The sequence below is a fragment of the Megascapheus bottae genome, chromosome 15 (genome assembly GCF_031878675.1).
Source record: "Megascapheus bottae isolate mThoBot1 chromosome 15, mThoBot2.hap1, whole genome shotgun sequence".
In the NCBI taxonomy this organism is placed as follows: Eukaryota; Metazoa; Chordata; class Mammalia; order Rodentia; family Geomyidae; genus Megascapheus; species Megascapheus bottae.
Genome location: NC_143523.1, coordinates 3,908,681 through 3,931,126, shown reverse-complemented (window position 1 = coordinate 3,931,126; position 22,446 = coordinate 3,908,681). Strand labels below are relative to the sequence as shown.

Here is a 22,446-nt window from a genome sequence, read left to right as displayed (position 1 = left end):
AGCTACTCTGCTCTAGGACTAGGAGGGCCAGTAGATAATGCATGCAGTAGATAGAGAATGCACTGGGTCTCACCCCCTCTATTTTCCCTCCCCATGCACATTTATTCATGGCTCTGTAAAAGTAAACCAGCTGAGTCTGAAGAGTAAATAGCCCTGTTCATATTTACGCAGCTGCTGGTATTTGTTGCTCTGTAAAGTAATTCTGTAGTCATAGATGCCCGTGGATCATGGAGGACATGAGGGGGGAGGGGGTAAAGAACGGCTAGGTGTGGTTTTTATTCTTTCTAGACAACAGACAGTCTGCATGCCATTTCTCTTTTCCATTTCTTTGTCCTTCTTAGCAAGACTGTTTCCATGAGCGCTCTGAAGTTTTCCTCCCTTTGTGAGAAGAGTGGAGGAGAGAGTATTTATCAATGGCACATGCTTGATTATTGCTTTTGCATTGAAGGGACCGGTGCCTCTTTTGAGACCAAAGTGCCACTTGCAAGGGCACTGCCTTCTCCAGACGTGGTACTAAAGAAAAAACTCAGTGGCACTGCAAAGGTAGTCCGAGGCCAGCTTGAGCCACAGGGTGAACCTTCCCAGCATTGTGTGTACGTGTTGGTGCCAAAGGAGACTTGGGGAGTCCAGGAGGAACCTTAGCTCTGCCAGATGTTCTGGCCTAATGGCTTACTTAATCACATCTTTAATTCCTCCCTTTTATTTTACTAGAAAACAAAACAAAACAGAAACAGAAATGCCCCCTGGTCTCTCTAGACATTTGGGGAATATTTTCCTTTCTCCTTTTCTAGAACACATCATTCTGAGTTCCTGGGGCCATTTGTGCGTGATTAGGTAGAGGCCTCATGTCCTCTCCACTGGCTTAGGTTCCGTTAATAAAGGCGGCATGAACTGCCTGACTCACCCAAGTCCTCAGCCATTTGTTTCTTATTTAGTTCACTTGAGACATGAAAGCCTGTCCAGGTGGCAGGCAGGTGGCACTGGTGACCTGAGTGGCACTGATATTTCCTAGATGTAGGGTTCTGATTTATGACCAGGGCCCTCCTATCACTCCCAGTCCCCACCTCTGGCCAGTGCACAGCTCTGTCTCCACTTGTTGCCATTTTAAGGGAAGTATTTCACCGTGGCTCTGAGGACCAGAAGGTGGTCTATCCGTTGGCTTAGCAGTGCTACACTGGACACCTCACTTGGCACAGGTGTATCTCCAAGGTGAGGTTTTATCAGACTGTGAGATCAGTCCTCGGTGGCCTGTCTGTGGGGCTTCTGTACATGCATGTGTGTGTGCTGTCTTCAAAAGCAGCGTTTCATGAACCATTCTCCCCACGATAACAACATGTATGTGTCTGTTTTTTTCACTCTCTGTGATTTCACTTTTTCATTCAGAGCTAGTGTTCTACTGCTTGAGCCACAGCTCCATTGATGGCTTTTCGATGGTTATTTGAAGATAAGAGTCTCATGGGCTTCCCTGCCTGGACTGGCTTCACACCAGGATCCTCATATCTCAGCCTCTTGAGAGGATTACAGATGTGAGCCACTAGCGCTTGGCCACTTTTTGCTTTATGGCGTCTGAACGTCTGGCCCCATTCTGTTTTCTGCCATGCATCTGTGCAAGGCAACTCATAAATACTTGTCTATGAGTCAGGAAGAAACTTGGCCAGTGAGAATGCGCTCGTCATTCTTTGGTCCTTTGTAAACTTTTCCAACATTTCACTGTGTTCCTGCTGTCAGCAGTCCTCTCTGCTCCTTAAACTAGGGGACAGCATGCTGAGGCGCCATCCCAGCCCCTCTGCTGTGGTGTGCACCACCTCCTCACCGCAGCGCCCTTCTTCACTCATCGGCTTATGGGCTCCATCGCTCACTCACCTTGTGATGGACACACAGCCATGGAACATCTCCCTGTCTGTCATGGGTCTCAGACCCTTCTAAGACATCCTGTGGCCTAGGGCTCAGATTCACCACTCACTTATTTTTTCCTCCATGGAAAAGTGGTGGAGAGTTACTCAAGGCGTGCGTGCATGCGTGTGTGCGTGTGCATGCGTGTGTGTGTGTGTGTGTGTGTATAATGTTATTATTATCTCTTTTTTTGTGGGTCATAGGGTTTGAACTCAGCCTGGACGCTGTCCCTGAGCTCTTCAGCTCAAGGCTACTGCCCTACCCTTTAGCCAAGCCCCACTTCCCATTTTCTAGAGGTTAATTGGAGATAAGAGTCTCAGGTCCTTTTGTGTCAAGGCTGGCTTTGAACCTTGACTCTCAGATTTCAGCCTCCTGAGTATCTAGGATTATAGGCATGAGCTGTTGTCATTATCTTTAAGTACAATGGAGCTGCCCCTTTTTTTAAGTAAACTTTTCTCGGGACCCAGTGATGACTGCTCATTTCATGCCCTCAGCTGTCCAGCTCTGCTGTCACCTCTGTAGAACCTCACCCAGGACATATTTGTTCCCTGATAGCAGAGCAATGGTCACATTAGTGACACATACAGTAAGTCAGTGGAGCATGGCGGCTGTATACCTCAGGGATTGTACAGGTGGTGAGCAGGAGCTGTCAGAAAGACCCACGTCTGCCAGGCAGCCAGACTAGGGTGTCACAGTTGTACAAGCCCTCAGCCAGTCGGGTGGAGCCCAAGCCATGTGTGAGCATGGCTCCAGTCCAGCTGCTTAGATGGCTTCCTGGAGACAGGTATCTCCTGTGGGGGCAGAAGTAACATGACATCTTCCTCTTGTCTTCTAGCCGCCTCCACTGCCCAGCAAGACGCCACCCCCTCCTCCTCCAAAGACCACTCGCAAGCAGACCTCAGTGGACTCTGGGATCGTGCAGTGAGCATGGCAGCAGGCACAGCTCCAGACCTGTCTCACAAAGGCAAGCCCTTCGTCCTCGCCCTCCACCCCATCTTCGTTTACCTGATTCAGAGGTGCCTGTGGTGTCTAGCCCTCAGTGCAATGGCTCTCCTTGGAAAGGAGGGAGGTGTGTCCACCCACCGCCTAGCTTCCGGTGTCCTCAGGTGGGCACAGGTCCTGGGTGTGCCTGCAGCCCTTCAGCGCGGGGAACCCCTGAGATCAGTCCTTGAGAGAGCCTCAGTCTTGCACAACATCCTTTGTTTTTGTGCCAAACGATGTGTGCTAACAAAGAGCTCAGCTGAGGCTTCTAGCCAGGTTGGAGAGTGAGGAGTATGCAGCAGTGAACCCTCAGGACGTGTCTGCCCGCACACCCCCTGCTGACCCTCCCCTCCCAGCCCACCCCTGAGGCTTGTGCTGGTGCTGTATCTGCAACCTGTGCGAGCAATTGAAGTTCAACCCTTCAGGGAAGTTCCAGGTTTTTCTGTTTCCTTTTTCTTGGTATAATTTAAAATAGGATATTTCTCAGCTACTGAACAGTTACTAATTTATGGAGTAGAAACAGCACTAAGAATACTGGATCAGATGGGAAAATAAATATGGGTATAGGAAGAAACTACATGTGCATTCTTTGTTGAAAAGCCTGCATACTACAGGAGAATTGTTTTTAGACTGGAGCATTCTCTTTATTTCAGTCCCCTGTACAGAAGTTTGTATATGTATATATCTATACATATATATATATGGTGGTTCTTAGAACTTGTTTTAAATTTTGTGACCCTTCTGTTTATTGTAATAGTCATTTTCAAATGATTGATAATATGAATTCTGAATTTTAACTGGTGGAAATGTAAAAAAAAAAAAATACCACAAGAAACATCTACAAATTACATTTGTCTTTCAGAGCACCCAGGCCCTGAAAATATTGATGGACAATGAGCTTTTTATGAAAACTAACTTTATAACCTGATATTTTATTCTATCTATATTTTTTTATTCACTATGATTCATGATTCATCATGATACTTTCCTAGTAGGCTTCAAAGTTAATCATTGGCAAATGAAAACAATAAAATGTTATTTAAAAAGATTCACAGTGTCTGGCCTGTTTTGTTTTTCTGCAAAATGTAAATTCTTCCTTCTTTTAAAAGAAAAAGTAACAATGATACCCCATGCTTCCTTCTCAGAAGTCTCATTCCTGTCATGCTCGTTGCATTGCCTCTGATTCAGGCCCAGGCAGGAGCGCCATGCTTTCCTGTGTCCCCCGAGGGAGTCTCACACAGAGGAGCAGAGCAGGCACCCTCTGCATCCCCCTCCACTGCTGGGCCCTGGAGGGCAGTCTGGCTGTACATCACTGGCACCTTCTCCTCCTCCCTTGCAGCTGCTAATTTGAGAAGGGGCTCTGTGTAGGGGTGGGTGTGATGGACTTGAGGAGCCTGGATGCTTAGAGCTTCCTCCTGCGCCTCCTGGGCTGGAGGTTAAGTGATAAGAAATAAGGAAGACAGTGGGGTCCTCCTTGGCTATGAAGGGCTCTCACCCCTTCTCCCCAGTCGTGTTCCACCCCTAAGCATCGTGCTTCTCTGCCTCAGGTGCTGCTTTCCTCCTATTTAATGCTGGCAAAACATCTAGTCCACCCCAAAGTGCACTATTGACACGGTGAAGATAGATTCTTTTTCTTGGTAAATCCACGCTCTTTGAGTAAGATCAAGGCCCAGCCTCCAGCCAGTGAGTTAAAAGTGGGATGTTACCCACAAGTTCACAATGACGACATGGACGCACCGATCTGGGGGAGTGGGAGAGTCCAGCCGCTGGCCATGGGTCACTTTCTGGGTAGACGGCAAGTTCTTTTACACAAGCAACCACCACAGACCTCAAGACTAGTTCCATGCCCTGTGGGAATGATGGCTTAGCATAGAGTGGGATCTGGGGGTGAGCCTTCCCAACCCCCAGCAGGGTGCTTATGTAACACAACCCACTGGGACAACCCGCAGCTCCCCTCCCAGACTGTGCCCCACACTGGCCCAGAGCACTGGAAAACACTTAGAGAAGACAGAGCTGAGTTCAGGAGAAGGAGAAAAGAACACAGTGGTATGTTACAGGTGATTCCTAATACAGACTACAAATATGGGGGCTAGAGACATATCCTGAGGCTGAATCTTGCCCTGGCCCCTTGTACTGTTCTTTTCATTGTTTTTGTCTCTGCTTCCGGTCCACACAATGATGTAAAATGCCCTCCTTTGCCTCTCCCTCCCCCAAAGAGAGAATGACCCCTAAGACCATGAGAGAAATAAATAATTCTTTACACTGTTCATGACTGGTATTTTAGTTATGGCAATGTAAAAGCTGATGAATATCTCTCCCAAGAAGTAGTTTTCAATATCCTATTTTTGTCTCATAGCTTGCTCCTTTGAGAACACATGCTTCAAGCAGGAAGGCGAGTTTCTTGTGCTCTGTTTTTGCTTTGGTTCCCTGGAAGCTCACAGCCAAAGTTCAGTCTCATACAGTCAGGTCAATTTTTGTCTTACTTTGTTGGTCTTCCAAAATATTTTCTGGCATAGTAAAATTCCATCTTTAACCACCCAATTAAATATCTGCTTTCTCACCTCATTATTCAAAGTAGATGGCACCTAAGCTGTATTTCCTAAATGGAAAAGTCTTTTTCCTACTTAAAAATCACCCTTGGTGCTTAAAGATGGCTTCCGAGTATTCAAAGAGATTATTTAAAATCAATGTGAAGAGTATTCTTTCATGTAAAGATTCCCTCTTTTTCATTCCTAGAAGATTTTATTATCTCTACTCTGGATTCTTGGTGATGTTGAACTTTATGTTTCATGTTCCTGGTTTGATGGAGTTTTGCATTTTGCTTTTTAGTTCTATCTCTAAGTAGTGTTTAGTATATGACTTACTCTTTAGAACCTGGGAACTTTTACCATTCTTTTGGCAATGTGCCTTTTCAGAGTTATTTAACCATCTCTTGCTATGGTGAAATGGCTGCTCCAGACTCTCTCACTCCTGCTCCCAGGCCTTCCCATGGCCTCTGTCAGGAACCTGAGCGAGGGAGGGGAGCAGAGGCTCCTTGCCTGTTTGACCAGGATAAAGTAACTTTGGTCATCCTCATAAGTTAGCTTCGGCTTAGAGGAAAGATTTGTGATACAGTCTTATGGCTGAGCAACCAACTAACCAACCAATATTGGTAGATGGAAGTTAAACTCAATAATCCACTGGTGTTAAGAAAATAATAGCACTCTGGATCATTCAGATGGGCCTCACCCAATCAGTTAAAAGATCTGAATGTGAATGGTGTTCTGAGAAGCTAGAACTTCCCTAAGACCACAACGTCAATTCCTGTCCAACTTTCCAGCCTTCTTGGCCCATGTGCCAGCCCTGTGACTGCATGGGAAATGCTCTCCCTCCACTCTGTCCCTCATTATACACACACACACACCACACACACACCCCTAGTGGGATGGTATTCTGGCAGGAAGAAGCACCTTCCAGTAGAGATGCCTACACTAGAATCCCAGATCTAAGGCCCACGAGGACTACAGAGGAAAGCAAATCTCGTTTCCACCGCCAGCACTCATTTGATGCTCCTGCAGGATGAAGAGAGTGGGGTGATCTCAGAGGGACTGACAAATCTCCTGGGACCACCCAGACCCCCAGAAAGCAGCCACAGAGCACAGAAGCTGCTCGATCAGACCTCCCTGAATCCTTAGCTGCCAATGGAAAAGTGCAACAATTTGGAAGGTTAAAAATAATCCACTTGGGAACAGGAATATTTCTGAATTAGCATAAATTAGGCTATTTAAAAATATCTATTAACAGTTAATTTAGCATTATGGATGGGCACACCGGAGAGGAAGACATGCAATCGTGAACAAGGAACTACCTGTAAAGTGCAGGGTTATTTTTAAGTGCCGACATATTTTTGGGTTTTCGTCAAGACTCACAGACAACATTGGTGGAGCTGGTTGGGGAGGGTTGATATTTTTTTGTTTTTTGTTTTGTTTTGTTTTTTGTACATGAAAAACAAAATTTGTTTTCTAGAAGCAAAGCAATTATAATGGAGAGGAATCAGCCCTTTTGTTTTCCAGAAGCGTTAGTGGGATGAGTGTCTTTTGAGCAGAACACCACATTCTTTCAGCTCTGGAGAAAGGAGTGTGATACTGTTGGATTGACAGCCTGACAGCCTGTAGTGGAGGCTCATTGAAAGCTGGATTATCACCGGCAGAAGAAGACGTCTGGGGGCACAGCTTTCATGTCCCTTGGAGAATATTCTCTTCCAGGGAGGATTGCCAAGAACAGAATGCAGAGGCTGGATCTGCACAGCCTCCAGATGCCTTGGGCCACCTGGCTTTGGAAATCACTGCAGGCCCAGCTCTCAGCACCATAGAGTCAAGAATGACTGGTCATCAGAGACCAAAAGGGAGTGCCTGAGTGCTGGTATTGTTCACTTATCACAGTACTTGTGTGAATCTAGTGTGCACCAGCTACAGAATGGCCGTGCAGTGTACCCAGTCCTCATAGCTGGCTTTGCAGCTCACGTCAGCTTTAGCATTCGCTTCTTTCAGCAGGAGATATGGGGGTACCTACCTCTCCTAGGCCAGCGTTCAGAGGAAGGAAAACAGGACTGTGAATCTGCTCATGGTTCTCACCAGCAATCTATAACCATTTCCTTTAGTGATCTAATTTTTGAGGAAAGTGGATTGAAAGTTGTTCTCACAATAAACAATTTCACTCAAATCCCCTAAATATAAAGGATGAGGAGCTGCAGCCATGTTTCTCCACATGCCCATCTCCTCCTGCCCCATCTTAACCTCAACCCAAATGGCAGCTGTGCCCTCACACCCTCTCCCTCCCGTTTCCCTCCACAACCATCGGAGTGCTTCCTCTTCCCAGATACATAATGGGTGTTTCTACCTGTTCTCCACCTTTCCAGGCTCAGCTTGCCCCCTGGGGCTCCCCTAGCCCACTTGAGGGTCACAGACTCAGGGCTGTACATGCATCACTGGTTCCTACTGAGGGGCGGTGCAACAAGCAATGGGGCTCGCTGCCTCCCACCGCTCTTGGGGCTCGCTACCTCCCACCGACATCCCCAGCCAGCAGCCCCCGTCTCTTCTCCATTCTGCTAGAGTGGAGTGGAGAGGCTGTGCACCCCATTCTGCTGTGAACCATCTGCTCCCTCGGCACAGCTGGGAGACCCCATCTATTCACCATCGTCAACACCACCATCACCCATGACATTGTCATCATCATCACCAGCACTGTCCTTACCACCAGCCACCATGGTTATCACCACCAACACTGTCATTGTCAATGACATTATTGTCATCACGACCACTGTCAATACCACCATTATCACCACTACCATCGTGACATCACCATCACCATCACTGCCAGTACCACCACCAACACTGCCATCGTCATTATCACCACTCTCATCACTACCAATAACCCTGTCATTGCCAACGACATTACCACCACCTTTATCATCGTCACCATGGTCAGTGTCATCACCACCATCATCCTGACCACCACACCATCAGCATCATCACCATCATCACCATCACTGTCAGCATCACCTCTCCCCTCACTATCACCACCACCACCATTCCTGGCAGCATCCCCAGAAGCATCACGGTGCCTCAAGGTACACAGGTAGGAGGAAACCATTTCTATGCTATAGAGGCATGGGCAGGCACTTTTGGAGGAGAATCCCCCAATACCATCCAGGTAGGTGTGCTACTGAACTAGCCAGTATAGTTATGCCAGGTAACACGCAACTTGGAGAAGTCCCAAACAAGTCCATAGAGGAGAAAGTAGCCTTGCAATAAGGCAGAGAGAGAAGATGGGAGGGAAGCAGAGAGAGAAGGAGGGACACAGGGAAGGAGAAGCCACAGAGGAGGAAAGAACAAGCCAACAGAACACCTTGCCTGACCATGTGCTACAGATCTACCTAATTCACACACCCCGGGGAGCCTGCCATCGATCTCACAGCCTCATGGAATGAGCAGCTAAAGGAAGCAGAAGAAAGCCCCAGTCAGTGCTCACTGGCTGCCCAGGCTTGCCTCTCTCTGACAAGGCTAATTCTCACCCTTTCCCAGCACTGTTCCCTCTCTGACAGATTCCTTTGGTGGGACAGGAAATGTCATTTTGAGTGCAAGGGAATGAAAAGTAGAAAAATCTTCATAGAACTTTGAATTCTGGCCTGTGGCTTCCTAGAGCCATATAGCAGTGAGTCAAGAAAACTACAATGTTGGTAAATTCTTATTATTTTCAAAAGGTTGTATGGAGGTTACAATGTAACTTATCGGTCTAAATGTCCAATGATTTCTGTCTAGGGCACCCCTTCGGTTATTCTTCTCCATCCTGTCTATTCCCACCCCCAACTCATTCTATGTTCTCCACTTCCCTTCTCACAAGTGTGAATGGAATGTTCTTGTGTATTTTTCTCCTACTCCCTGTTCCATTCATCTATCCCCCTCACTAACCCCTCTTAGAATCTCACTGCAACTTGCTCATATTCATTTTGTTAAATTGTCTGTTGTTAGAAAGATGAAATCATGACTACTGTAAGGCAGAATGGCTTATTTGTAAAGAATCACTGTCTTTTCTAAACAATTTTCACAGTTCTTGTCTCATTGGGCTTTATAATTGTCCCAAATGGGTAAGAGGAGTTACACACTTCTACTTGATGGAGAAGGTACTAGTTTCTGACATTTCTGAGTAACATCTGGATGCTACATTTTAGAAGCCTGACCTGTTGCCCTAAAGGACATCCAATCATCCAGTCCCAAGTCCCTCAGCCCCTACCATGTTCATGACTTGCTCAGTTCTCTATGTCATAGGGAGTTAGCACAGAGCTCATAGACAGAACTCCTTCCCCTTTGCAGTGGCAGGATTCCATCTCTAGAATCCAGGAGCTTCATTAGAACTCTAGATATTCTATTCTCCTTGTCGTCCCTCCCGGCCTGCAAGAGGGACAGAAAGAACACACCCCGACCAAGACGAGCCAAGAGAGGAAGGGTCGACTGATGGCCCCCAGCCCTCCCTCGTTGGAGGACAATCAGATGTGTCAGGGAGACCGTCAGGCAGGAACTCATTTATTGAGGAAGTACATTCAGTTAGTATAGGATGCAGGAGCCAATCAGCACAAAGGTGGGCAGGGCGGTGGGAGGTAGGTAAAGAAGAGGAATCAGGTGCTGTCTGAAAGGGTGGAGGTGTTCAGGGCCAATCCCAGATGTAGCCTTACTTTACATCACAAAACCACAGCCAAGCCTTCCAGCCAGGTGACAGGCAGGTTGGGTCCCAAAACCAGGAAATGAGCACAGGGCCACGAAGTAGGCCTTCTTTCTACAGCATAGGTTTCCATTTCCCTGATGCGACGTGCCCTACATCTTCTGTGTGCAAATTATTGACTTTGAGCATGTGAGTAATCCAGGTTTCTTCTCCATCACCAACCCTAATAGGTGTGGTATGAGTAGCAACATGAATCCATATGCTGGGTTTTACCCGCAGCCTCTCAGAGTGGACAACCCTGACAGCTTTTCTTGGTATGAAGATGGGACTGAAACCCATCAGGATCCAATCAACCTGAAGGTTGACTTTTGTTGCTAGGGGAAAGAAGTCTGTTTCCCATTTATCTCCACATGTGGAACCTGCTATGTAATTTTCCTGGAATCATGAGAGAACTGAAGATAGCTAACATTGTGTATAGTCTGTTGTCCTATGTGCCAGCACAGATGTCACCCCCACACACGAGGGAGACCCACTGGTCAGTGAAGCCGCCCCAGGGAGAGGGCTCTGATCTCTGCTGGCCACAGACACTCTGGGCCCCCTGTGGCAGATGAGGCTTAACTGCAACCACAGCGCTCCATAGTTCCCACAGCTGGGGACCAAACCTGGCTTGGGACACTGCCTCCCCAGAGTGAGACCCCTCTGCTATGTCTCATGGGAAAGCATAAGTCACATGCTCAAGCCTGTAGTCCTATCACGTGCCAAAATATCATTGAGCCCATAAATCCCTCCTGCTGGGTGCCCTGGCTCAAGCCATTACCAGGAGTGATTTTCTTATGCTTTGAGCCCGGTGTTTGCTTCTGCAAGTAGATCAATACGCCTCTTTCCTGCCTGATTTTGGCCATGACACTCCTCTCCCTTTTATTCCCATTCTGTCTAGATAAAGGTTTGTCCATTTTGTTGACCTTATCAAAGCACGGACTTTTTGTTCTGTCTCTGTTGACTTGCCACTCATTCTTTCATTTGTTGCTGTGTGCGTCTCCATGAGTCCCTCCTTCGCTTGCTCATAGCGTGGCAGCTGTGACATTCTGACTATTCTCGCTGTGCACGGTGGCCCAGGACAAACTGAGGCTATGTGCATGCACAGAGCGCTCCTCTCTGCTAGCCAGAGAGAAAGGGGAGCTTGTGCCCATCACCCCACCACCTTACACTGCACCCAGCAAGGATTTTACCATAGTTACTCACTGGGGGAAATCTGGGTTTCAAACCTGGTGGCTGGACCATCCAGGCTCACTGCTAGGCATAGACGTGGCCCTCATCTCTCATGGAGTCATCAGAAGAATGTCCCTAAGCAAAATGACAGCTTTCCCAGGGAATGGGAGTCTGCTGGAGGGTCCCCCTTCCAATAGGCAGTGCCTCCCTGGCAGAGCTCCACCAGTCTTGCTGACCCATCATTGTGAGATTTCCTGGGAGTTCATCCCATGTCACGTGGCACTAAAGGAATGACGAGTCTCCATCTCCTGACACAGCGGGAAGTGACCAGTCACTCTGCCATCGTGGTGGGGTGGGGAGAGTAGTATTCTTGAGGATACAAGGACCACTCCTGTCCTTGGGGGTGTCAGGAGGAGGGAGACCGGTGCTGTCTGAGATGGGGCATGGCCCTTCTAGAACCATGAGCAGCTCGAGTGGGAGCGCTTCACCCTTCTCTTGTATATGACAGGCCTGGGAATGGTGCCCAGAAGATGTCATTCGTTGCCGTATGCTGGGTGGACTTGGCTTGCGGAAGCTTGCCTGGATAGCAGAAGGTGAGGGCTCCACCCCCTGTGACAGGTCATTTCTTAAACACCTGCCAAAGGCTCTGCTTAATGGAGGACTTCAGGTAAAACCAAGGCTGCAGGCCAAAGGAATTGGAAGGTAAACGTGGCAGGTGTTGGCAGGGCAGGGGTCCAGCTCTGCTGGGAGGGCAGCTGGAGGGAGGTGGCCTACACGGAAGACAGCAAGGGCAGCCAAGCCCCCTCAAGGCGCAGGTGGGATCTGGGATCCTCAGGGAGCTGTGTGCTCTCTGGCACCCTGCACCCACACTTCCCAGCCCAGTCCTTTCCACGGCTGTGAGAATCGGCACACGGAAAGCCCTCTGCTTCTCTACAGGAGAAAATCAGCCTGCTTCAGGATGCCATGGAGGGTTCACTAAGCAACCTCTGTGGAAGACACTTCAGAGGGCCTAAAAACTCCAGCTGCTGTGTGCCAGACAGGGCTCAGGAGCCCACCTTCAGCCTCTCTGGTCCTTCTAGCTGGTTTCTGAGTCTACTGAGCCTCTGCACCCTGGTCTTGCTACTTACTGCCTTTCCCCCATGTGCCTTCTTACCTGTGCCCCTCACTTCATCTCTTCCTACATATTTTGGTCCAAATAGGGCCGCTACTTGCTACAATCTGCCCCTTGTTCAGTGGTTTACCCTAACTCCATAGGAACGCAAGAGCCCTGGGGAGAGCTTAACATACAAATCATCTCAGGGGAAAACCCTGGTTGTGTAGTTATTTGTCCAATGACGAAAGACAGGATTATGAGTATTTGGCTTTATGCATTAATTTCTGTAAGTGCTTCCTGACTTTTGTCTTCTACCCCTTGGTATGTGCCCTTTTGTCTATTATAGTGTAACCTCCTTACGTTTGCCCTGGACTAATCTGAACATATAAAGCAGAGGTTGGGGAAGCCATCTTAGCTAAACCATGTCTGTCAGTTAAACTCGTTTCTTCTTCACGTGGTGGCAATCGGAAGATAAATTATTTAATAAACAATATTCTGAGATATCACTGTGTGGGCATCTCTTCATCTAACAGAATCTGCTGGTTAGAACCAGAACCATTCTCTTCCCACAGCCAGTGTGTGCAGTATTCCTCAGGCTTGACTTCTAACTAGTTTCATTTGGGGGGATCCTTTTAGTGCCTCATTTTTAGCTCTTTCTCTGCTAATTACTCAGTAATTAATTGTGGAAAAAGTAAGCCTCCTATTGGATTGTAAGAACCATTTTTGGAAATAAGGGGAAACAAATATCATCCACAATGATAAAAACAAAAAGACACTGGGAAATAATGAATTTCTAATGCGTGGGTCTCATCTGAGCATATCAGCATTGGACACATACGAGTGTTTATCTAGACACACCTTCTAATAATATGTGAAGCGCCCACAGTACAACTGGGCTGAACCCTGCCCTAGCTTAGGTAAAGTGACTTTTCTGGAATTCTCATTGGATAATGTTACCTCCTCTTCTCCACAGACTGGACAAGTCCACAGCCAAACCCACACAGAGGGAAGTGCTCTGGGCATCATGGTCTTAAGGCCTTCCAACCTCCAAACCAAGTCATGATCCGCTCTGCAGCTTTTCATTTCTGTCCTGCCTAGCACTCGCTTTCAGAGACAGACTTACTTTTCAAAGCCTGATCAGCGCATCACCCAGGAGCAGCTTTGACTGAGAAGTCAACGTCAATGAAGCCACTGTTGACTTCATCCCTGGCTTTGGGGAGAGCTGTTCAGATCCATGCAAACCAGGTTCTCTGTGCATAACTGTCATAGAACTGCGTGCTCTGGTTTACTCGGAAAGAATGTCTGCAGGTCTCTTTCTGCAGGCCCATCACTCTCTTTCTCGATCCTGCATGGAAGTCTTCAGGGTCTCAGAGTTGATAGGCTCTTCATAATGGGTCCAAAGCCTGTAAGAAAAGCCAATCCAGGTGGGCTTAGCTTGGAGAGAGAACTCACCAGACAGCCAGGCATCCAGCACTGATTCACCACTGAGCCACCAGGGTCAGGGAGGGTTCCCCGGCATTCCCTGGTCTCTGATCTCATAATTTCTTCCCTCACAGCCTGCTGAGACCTGAACTCTCTGCCAGCCTGGAAGCAGGGCTCTCGGGGAGCCAGCAAGCTGTGTCCTCCGGTGGTATTAATAGAGTGAATCTTCAGGGAAGCGCACACAGTAGTAAGGCCTGGGTAGCATTTGTTAGCGAGAAAAAGGTTAGTTTCTCCAAATGTGTTTCACTCCAGTTCTTCGGGGCTCGAGAACCTGCAGGTGCTGGATTTTAGACTGTAGGGTGGGGGAACTTCCCTCTCAGAGTGGGCAGGGTCAGCTCCCCCCGGGTCCATGTTCCTTGTTGTTGCTGGGTACCAATGACAGACAAGAAGATAGATGGATAGCTTTGAATAGCATCCTCCAAAATAGAAGATATTGCAGAGAGAAAACATTCTTCCCTGAGAATAGCAATAATAAAGAGAGTAGAAATTCAGGCTTAATGGAAGAAGCGACACAGCTGGCCACTTTGAAGGGGCTTCCTGTTGTTCTTCTTTGTTCTGGAAGTGAATCCAACCAGGCCTGAAAACTGTCCTCCACAGGCCTCCTCAGGAAATGGCCCCAGGAGCTACTTTCCAAAAGCACTAGCTGGTGTTGCGTGTGCACTTAGGGGGGTGGCCAGGACAAGCACTTCTGTGGCTCACAGGATGGCATGGGCCAGCAGCTTGGTCTGTGCCCACTCCACCTTCCCACAACCCTCTGCTGGCTTCCCCAGCTCCAGGGGGCGATGTAGGTTTAGCTTGGTGATGCCAGGGTTTGTCTTCTCCAAGGAAACCCATCTCATCAGGACCAAGGCAGGGGGTGACGAGGGGGCCAGTGTGTGTTCCGGGTTTGGGCCAGCTTGTGGCTCAGAGCTAAAGCTTCTCTGTATTCCTCCACCTTCCCAACCATCTGCCGTGCTGATGTTAGGCTTCTCCATCAAATGCAATAACAATCCAGACGCCGGTCAGCCATCTCTCACAAATTATAAAGCCCAGCGGTTTTGATCTGCTTCTCTGATTGAACCCTTACAGGTATCTTCACTTCGGTACCAAGAGGAGGGCGTTGGCATGGCAAAAGCTTGAACTGTGGGGGTGACTTTACAGCCAGGCAGTGGACAGGGAACCGAGGATGCTGGGGAGTTTGCAAGAACTTCACAAGCTTCAAGAAACCACATATAAGAGCCAGATGGCCTTTGATAAGGGCCGGGGCTTAAAGGAAAGTGAGACTAGAGGAATAATGGCAGGAAGTTCAACCATTCAGTCACCTGGGGTAAGTAGACTCACAGGCTTCATGATTAACTTAAGGCCAAGGGCCCACAAAGCATCATGGATCTTTATCGTGCCCAGTGAAATGGGAGAGGACTGATGTAACTCGAGGGAAATTCCAGTCCTTAACCATTAGAAGGTGCTGGACTAATGTTTTTAAAAAAATGTCTTAGCCTTGCTAGCCGGTAAACTGCTGAAATTATTTTTTTAAGAAAGCTTTTAACTAAAACTTTAGGGCTCTCATAGGAGAATGGGACTAACTGATAAAGCTAAGGGCATTTTGTGAAATCCTTTATGTAGCCCTCAGAAAAAAAATATAACTGCTTCCTCTGTGAGCTGTTTAGCCTGATCATAGGATTCACAAGAAGTTTAGGTTACTCCCTTAGTAGAAGTCCAAGCAGAGAAGAACTTTTCTTGAAAACATTAACGGCTGTGATTTCTGCTTAATGCAATGAATTTCCATTAAGATTTGTAGCAAAGCCAGAGGGTTTAGAAAGGAGATATATTGTTTTAAATACCAATAGATTGAAAGAACAGAAACAATAGACACTGAAAAGAGACCTTCAGTCTTTGCAATCATAAACATGATTATTGCTTAAGAAAAAAGAAATTCTAGTTCTAAACGCAGAATTAGGTGGCTAGAAGATAGTTCTAAGAGCCAAGCCAGAGATAGGATAGTATATTAATGAAAATAAAAGTCTACAACTTGACTGGATGGTCTAACATTGATATTGTACCTTCCATCTTCCCTTCCTTTGCAAGAGGGCCAGTAGCAATGATTTTACAGGTGTGTGTGTGTTGGGTAGGTGAGGGTCACAAGTCTTTAGCTCACAAGTCTTCCAGTACAGCAAAAGCAAGGATATGTATGACTCTGCCCTTCAGAGTCCTTCCATGTACAGCTCCCACAGGAAAAGACTCTGATTAATAGCTAGTGATGTATAGAGTAGATTTGGGGTAGATGGGGAGAGGTGACTGGGTTTTGCCCGTGGGAGAACTGGATAGACCATGTCAATATTTTGAATCACCTTCCTTCTAGATGTGGAGCTCATTTACCTCCCCTTACCTGTGAGACAGATTCAGTGGTTGACCTTTGATGAGTAGGTAGAAGAAGCAACGTCTGTGCGAAGGCTTTGCCTGGGTCACCAAAGCCATGGCTTCCTTCCCCTTGATTTCTCTCTTCCCGATTACTCATCCAGGGGGGCAGTCAGCTGTCATGTCATACGTGGACTCAGGGAGCCCTGGGGAATGTGATATGGAGGGACCAAGGCTGCTTACAGATGGAATGGGGCCTCCACCAGGGGCCCTCAGAGTAAATGAACCTGAACTGGGCCCAGCAGTCCCAGTCAGGCCCTTGGATAACTCGTGCCTGAGTCTATGTCTTTGCTGCAGATTTCCAAGCATCTCCATGGCAGGCTCACAACTTTAGCCACTCCTGAACTGTGGTAATGAGCGGTGATTGTTTAAATCCATTGAGTTTGGGGATAATCATTATATGGTGATGAATAATTCTGTTATTAATGTTAATGATTATGCCCTGTTTTTCTCCGAATGCAATGGCTTAAGTCACAGAAATCTTGAGAATGTGATAGAACTTATAAATCCATCTACATCAAGGTGCTTTGTTTAATTTCAGAAGTAGATCCTTGACAGATTTCCAGATTCTCTGGTTTATTTTCAGCTTTTTAATGGATTTTATAATTATGTCGGCTTAGTTTGGCTTTCCATTTTTCTTCAGAGTTGATTACAGTTCACGTATGTTTTCATCCAGACTTCAAAATCTCTTATAGCATTGTAGTGGGGCTTGAACTCAGGGCTTCATGCTCTTTCTTTTCCTTTTCCACTTGACTGGCACTCCACCACTTCAGCCATAACCTCCTCTGGTAACAGCTTCTTGCTGGTCAATGGAAGAGAAGAGTCTTACAGATTTTTCTCCAGTATAAAGAACACTGCATTTCCAGGGTACATGACTCTAGTGCCAGTTAGGTACATATTTGCTCTGTTGAGTGTTTCATAGAGAAATACTTTTCAATGGAAACACACCATTACCATTTTGTTAGAAGTTAGACCTGTCACAGATCCTTTGTGTGAATCTTTTCAACTTCAATCTTGTCAGGCTTCATTTCTCCAGTCTGAAAATACAGCCTGATGCTAGGAGGTAAAAAAAGACAGCCACTGGCTTCCCCAGACTGCCTGATGCCTACAGGTAACTGACCAGTAGATTTCCACTGACTCTGAGGTCTCATGTCTACTGTGGACTTACAGACCTTTGAAGGTTCAGTTTATAACTATTTATTCAGTGTTTGCCTGGAGATGTTAATGCTGTTCAAATACAATGGAGAGCATTTATACAGCATTTGAAAGATAATTTGCTTTTTAACAACGACTTTAGGTTCTCAGCAAAATGAAGATCATACTCACAGTGTGCATGAACCCTTTGTACACGATTACAAAGGAATTTTCTAAGAAAGAATATTTATCATTTTATCGAATATCCTATGAAGATAGTTATTTTGATATAGTAATATCCCAGGATTGGGGCTGTTAACTTTCCCCTTTTTACACTACTCAAGGACATCTTTTTAAAGATTTTTTTGTTCACAAAAGATCTCTAGGTCAAACACAGAAAGGCCATTGATGGCGTGTTAAGGACTAAACAAACACTTCTTGGGTCCATCGGCCTTGAGAGGGATAGTCAGGGGCTGTACATCTCAAATACCTAAGCATTGCTGGAAACTTGACCTCAGAGAGGGTAGAGTAACTCTTTGATCAAATGACCACAAATTCTAATTTCTATCCCCAGAAGCTCCTCGGTGAAGTGATGACATCTGTAGACAAAAGCTAGCATGTCAACTTACCTCAGCAATAAAGCTTTTCTCCCCAACAACCTTACTGTCCACAGACGACAATGGAATCAGCCTGTGGAGCTTCTGCAAGCTTTCTTCTGAGAGTTCGTAGCGGATGCAGCGCTGTCCTCCATGGGATGTCAGAGAAGTGAATTTTGGTTAAGAAAGGCACATCAACGAATTATTTTTAGAGATGCTTTGATCAGTGATGGAATGTAAACTACTTTTGAAAACAGTGTTTCTAGAAAGAAAACTTTAATTTTTCTCCCCCCCCCTTTTTTTAAACTGTGGCCACATCATTTCATTCATTTTCATAGGTCAGTGGGCATGCACAGTCTCATGGAGGAGGAGGAGGAGGGAGGAGGAGGAGGAGGAGGAAGATGACTTCGAAATGTCCTAAATACCATGCCCCCAAGATGACATTTGTGGAATTGTGAGGTGCAGTAGCCCTCCGGAAGTTGTCTGAGAGGGTTGGGTGGGCACTGCCATGTTGGGCTCTGCTTTGCACAATCTCGTCAAAGTCTTTACCAGAAAATGTTCCCAGTGCAGCAGAAAAAGGTTAAAATGGTTCATAAACGTGTAAGAAATCTGTTGACGATAAAATAATTCCTGTCAAGCTAGACTAGGTAAGTGATTCTGAAATTTAAAAAAAAAGAACACCCTCTTCAATTGTTAGCTAAAGTAACTTAATGCAGGCTTGGCTTAGTTTTTACCTCTGATAATTTAGAGCGTGAACTAATTAAAACAAAGGTTGAAGTGAAGTTGAGAGACACTGACACAAAAGGTTTAGTCCATCTTTATTTTAAATACCAGATCAAATACCAAGTGAGGTGCTGTCTCCTACAGCCTGTGTTGAGGCTCTAGGCCTCATTAAAGATTTCCATTGTCAAAATGACTGCAAGTTGAACTGTCCCTCCAAATGGACAGGTGGCAATGTTTTTGTTACAAGAAGGATGACCTCTTCGCCACCTCGGTTCTCTCATCCTGGTACTCAGGGATTGCCTTTGGAGTTATAGACTTAAAGTCATTTTTGTTGATGGCAGAGACAAAGCTTTCCAGAATCACCCATGAGGTCGGGAGAAGCTGTCGACATGCATTGTGTGCTGTCACACGTCCATCCTTCCTGATACACCACTGCTGTCTTTTCTCCTAATTGTCAGCACCGCAGCATGGATGAAATACCCCAACCTTCAGTTACTAGATGAGGCAAGGGAGTGGAAGAAGGGGAGGAGGAAGGGGAGAGGAGGGGGAGGAGCTCTCAAGGTCATGCCACTTCTTAGCCTGTCCCGTGTCAGCTCTTGTTGGCACCTCTCCCCTGCAGACCAGCAGCGCCCGTGTCTAGGCAATCCTCGTATTCTCTCATCAGAGCTCCCGTGATTTTCTGAAATGGTTTCTTGGGGGACCATGACATGTTAAAGGAAGTCTCAGTGCAGAGTCACAACCGGGTTTTGATGTGCCCGTGGCATGCAGAATCACCGTTTAGGGGCAGTCACTGGGTCCTGGGTCTCACAGTGCACGGTTCAGTGGAGCAAGAGAGGCAGCAGCGGAACCTTCAAGTGCAGGGTCACGTGGTCTTAGGGAGTGGAGGGGGTGGCACCATTTTGTACCTCAGAACCCTGTGTTGCTGCACCTCTGTAGCATCTCCCTCACTGGCCAAGGGCTTGTGTGGGATGAGACGGAGACCGAGGGGGGTGCGGGGAGAGAGAAGGGGCGATGAGATGTGAAGGCCTCCACTGGAGGCTGGCAGCCTTCCCTGGTACCTTAAACACCATTTTACGAACTTGCCAACATCTGACCTCAAGGACAGCGTGTTGGATGTGGCTTCAGATGCACAGAACTTGCTGAGTTCAAGGACAGAACTTGCTGTCTAGTCCAGGCCCAGCCTAGGAGGTCAGGACTCAGCTGTGGGCTGGAGTGCCGTGTGCAGAACGTGGCCAGATGTTTCTCCAGAGAGAAAGCGTGCAGTCCACAGAGCTGCCGTCAGCCTTGGGGTACTTTCCATGTGACATCTCTGCCTTGGAGCAGACCAGGGTGACTGACCAGGGGCTGAGGTTCCGGGCTCCATCTTTCTCTCCCTGCTTGGTGCCACAGTGGCTGGTCTGGGTGCTGAGTCCTGCCACAGACTCTGCGGCCTTCATGAGCCCCTCCTCACCTTCTGAGGCTGATTCATAAGATGTAAGCCTTCCACTTCCTGGCGTGAATCTCTTGCTGAAATAACTTTGCAAAGGCGTGACTTCTCTGTGTTCCAAGATAAAATAACACAATTCTTAAAGCTTCTCAAAGCTCATGACCGCACTTTTTAGTCACTTAGCCTGCTGCGAGCAGTTTGGATATGTGTGAAATGTAGTGTTTGATCAGATTCTGGGTATAATCAATGCCTGCCTCGCAATGCAGGTCCTTGATAACTACGAGCTGGGTGAAGTGGCAAGTCCACTGGGGTAGCCATGATAACCCCCAGTGGGGACTCTTTATGTGATAGCCCCCATGGGACACATTTCAGCAGCGCTGTGTGTCACCCCTTTTCTGTCACTGAAACGGGTCTGAGATTCTGCTCTCCTTAGGCCCTATGCCTTTCTTTGAAATCCTGTGCCAGTCCTGGGGCTTGAACTTGGGGCCTGGGTCCGCTCCATTTGCTAACACTCTACTTCACTTCTGGTTTTTGCTGATTCCTTGGAGATAAGACTCTTACTTTCCTGCCTGGGCTGGCTTTGAACCATGATGCCTTCTAACTAACTAGGTCTACTGGTGTGAGCCACTGGTGTGCAGCCATTAAATAAAATTTCTACTTATTCTTTTAAAATATATTTTGCTCCTTTACCCTTCATGGGGTACTTAAGCTGATAGATCCATTTTTCTAGGGTGCAATTAGAAAATACATACTCGTTGCATATACTCATTGTTAAAGGACTTAGAAGCGTCCACAGGTTTTAAAAGAGAGCCTCCTGGGTATGGCAGTACACACCTATAAACTCAGCTACTTTGGGAGGTAGAGACTGAAGAATTGAGGTTCAAGGCTGGCTGAGCCAAAGTTACAAGACCCTATGTGGAATACCAACTAAAAGCTGGTAGACTGAGGCTATGGCTCAGGCAGTAAAGTGTTTGTTAAGCACAATGCTCTGAGTTCAATTCCCAGTACTACAAATAAACTAATTGATAAATAATACACACACACACACACACACACACACACACATATAAAATAAACATGACTTTTCTCACTCAAAATCATTCCTGTCAAGTTCATTATTGATTTTTCTGGTCTGCTCTATGAAGAATCTCATTTTTATTTTCCTACTGTATATTACTGGTATAAGACTTTTCTCACTCAAGATCATTCCTGTCAAGTTCATTATTTATTTTTCTGGTCTACTCTATGAAGAATCTCATTTTTATTTTCCTACTTTATATGACTGGTATAAAAATGGACTTAAGCTAGAAATTTTTACTTGACTTAAATATAGCTTTTATTTATTGTTATTTTGTTATTATTATTCTGAGTTTGAACTCAGGGTTTTGCAATTACTAGGCACTCCACTGCCTGAATCATGCCTCTGGTCCTTTTGCTACCTGATTATTTGTGAGATACAACCTGACTTTTTGCCTGGGTCGGCCTGGACTTTGATCCTCCCCCTAATACCACATACCATAGCTGAGATCAGAGGCACACCTGACCAAGCTCAGCTTCTTCCACTGAGATGTGATCTCAGGCTCTGGACTGAGACCCAGATGGCCTGGAACCTTGTTCTCCCTGGTCCAGCTGAGCTGGGATGACAGACTCAGGTCAGCATACCCAGATATTGACTATATCTCTTTGCATGTCTCCTTGGATAGCTTACAGTAGATACTCTAGCATGCTTCCCAGCATCTCTTTAGCAAGAAGAAGCTTTTCTCCTAGCAGCTTTTAGAGTGGGGTTGGCCTCTGGCTCAGCGGCACCCAGCCCAGGCCCTGGCTTAGTGCTGCCAAGGCTCCCATCCAAGCCCAGCTCTGGACAGGACTGGCTGATGCCGGAGTAGAGAGGCCTGCCTTGTCCCCTTCATGGCCCTCTGAAAGACCAATCACTTTATGTGTCAGGTCCAGGCCTCTTTTTCGGCAGCATCTCCTCTGACCTGCACCTATCCTCTGCATCCAGACAATTCCCGGGCTTCCAAGCATGTCCCGGCATGCCTTGGGGAGCAAGCAATCCTCTTCTCCCCATCAGGTTCCCCACATCCCACCTGCTCGTTGTCGTCCACTGTATGGACACACGGTGCCTACATAGTGCCGTTCTGGGCACATCTGGTTCTTAGGCCTCCTGGGAGAGCGTGTCACAGTGCATCTGAGCATATGCACACCACACACCTCTGGAATTCCAGGGGGTCTCTGAGGTCAAAGTTCTTTTCCTAACAATGTAAAGATGTTCGCTTTCATTCTGCCGACCTCCATATTTCTGAAATTCTGTTGACATC

The 22,446-nt window shown here is 46.9% G+C and overlaps 2 protein-coding genes across 6 annotated transcripts in view; both read left to right on the top strand.

Moving 5' to 3' along the window:
- Positions 1 to 3,833, top strand: part of Dock1 (dedicator of cytokinesis 1) — a 411,811-nt gene extending 407,978 nt beyond the window's left edge. For both annotated transcript variants that reach the window (XM_090345612.1, XM_090345611.1), the window contains exon 52: positions 2,729 to 3,833. In XM_090345612.1, the coding sequence (XP_090201738.1) occupies positions 2,729 to 2,818 (90 nt within the window). In that variant the 3' untranslated portion in view covers positions 2,819 to 3,833. The remainder of the gene's footprint in view (positions 1 to 2,728) is intronic.
- A 5,949-nt stretch (positions 3,834 to 9,782) lies between these two features.
- Positions 9,783 to 18,320, top strand: LOC150053683 (uncharacterized). 4 transcript variants are annotated; one of them, XR_016537883.1, is made up of 4 exons: positions 9,783 to 9,955; positions 11,789 to 11,947; positions 13,930 to 14,077; positions 17,958 to 18,320. XR_016537883.1 is itself a non-coding variant. In XM_090346853.1 (4 exons), exons 1-4 carry the CDS (start codon positions 9,967 to 9,969, stop codon positions 17,997 to 17,999), a joined length of 408 nt encoding a protein of 135 aa, XP_090202979.1. In that variant the 5' UTR covers positions 9,783 to 9,966; the 3' UTR covers positions 18,000 to 18,320. The 4 variants fall into 4 exon arrangements, 1 of the variants encoding a protein (XP_090202979.1); XR_016537882.1 differs by having other exon boundaries at positions 9,783 to 9,990; XM_090346853.1 differs by having other exon boundaries at positions 9,783 to 9,990; positions 11,789 to 11,982.
- Positions 18,321 to 22,446: the final 4,126 nt, after the last annotated feature.

Bases quoted from the DNA above. Each gene is read 5' to 3' on its own strand.
- LOC150053683 (XM_090346853.1), top strand. From the start codon at position 9,967: ATGCAGGAGCCAATCAGCACAAAG. The intron at 11,983-13,929 runs GTAAACGTGGCA...CTTCCCTCACAG, and splicing joins CAGGCCAAAGGAATTGGAAG to CCTGCTGAGACCTGAACTCT. The intron at 14,078-17,957 runs GTTAGTTTCTCC...TTCTATCCCCAG, and splicing joins CATTTGTTAGCGAGAAAAAG to AAGCTCCTCGGTGAAGTGAT.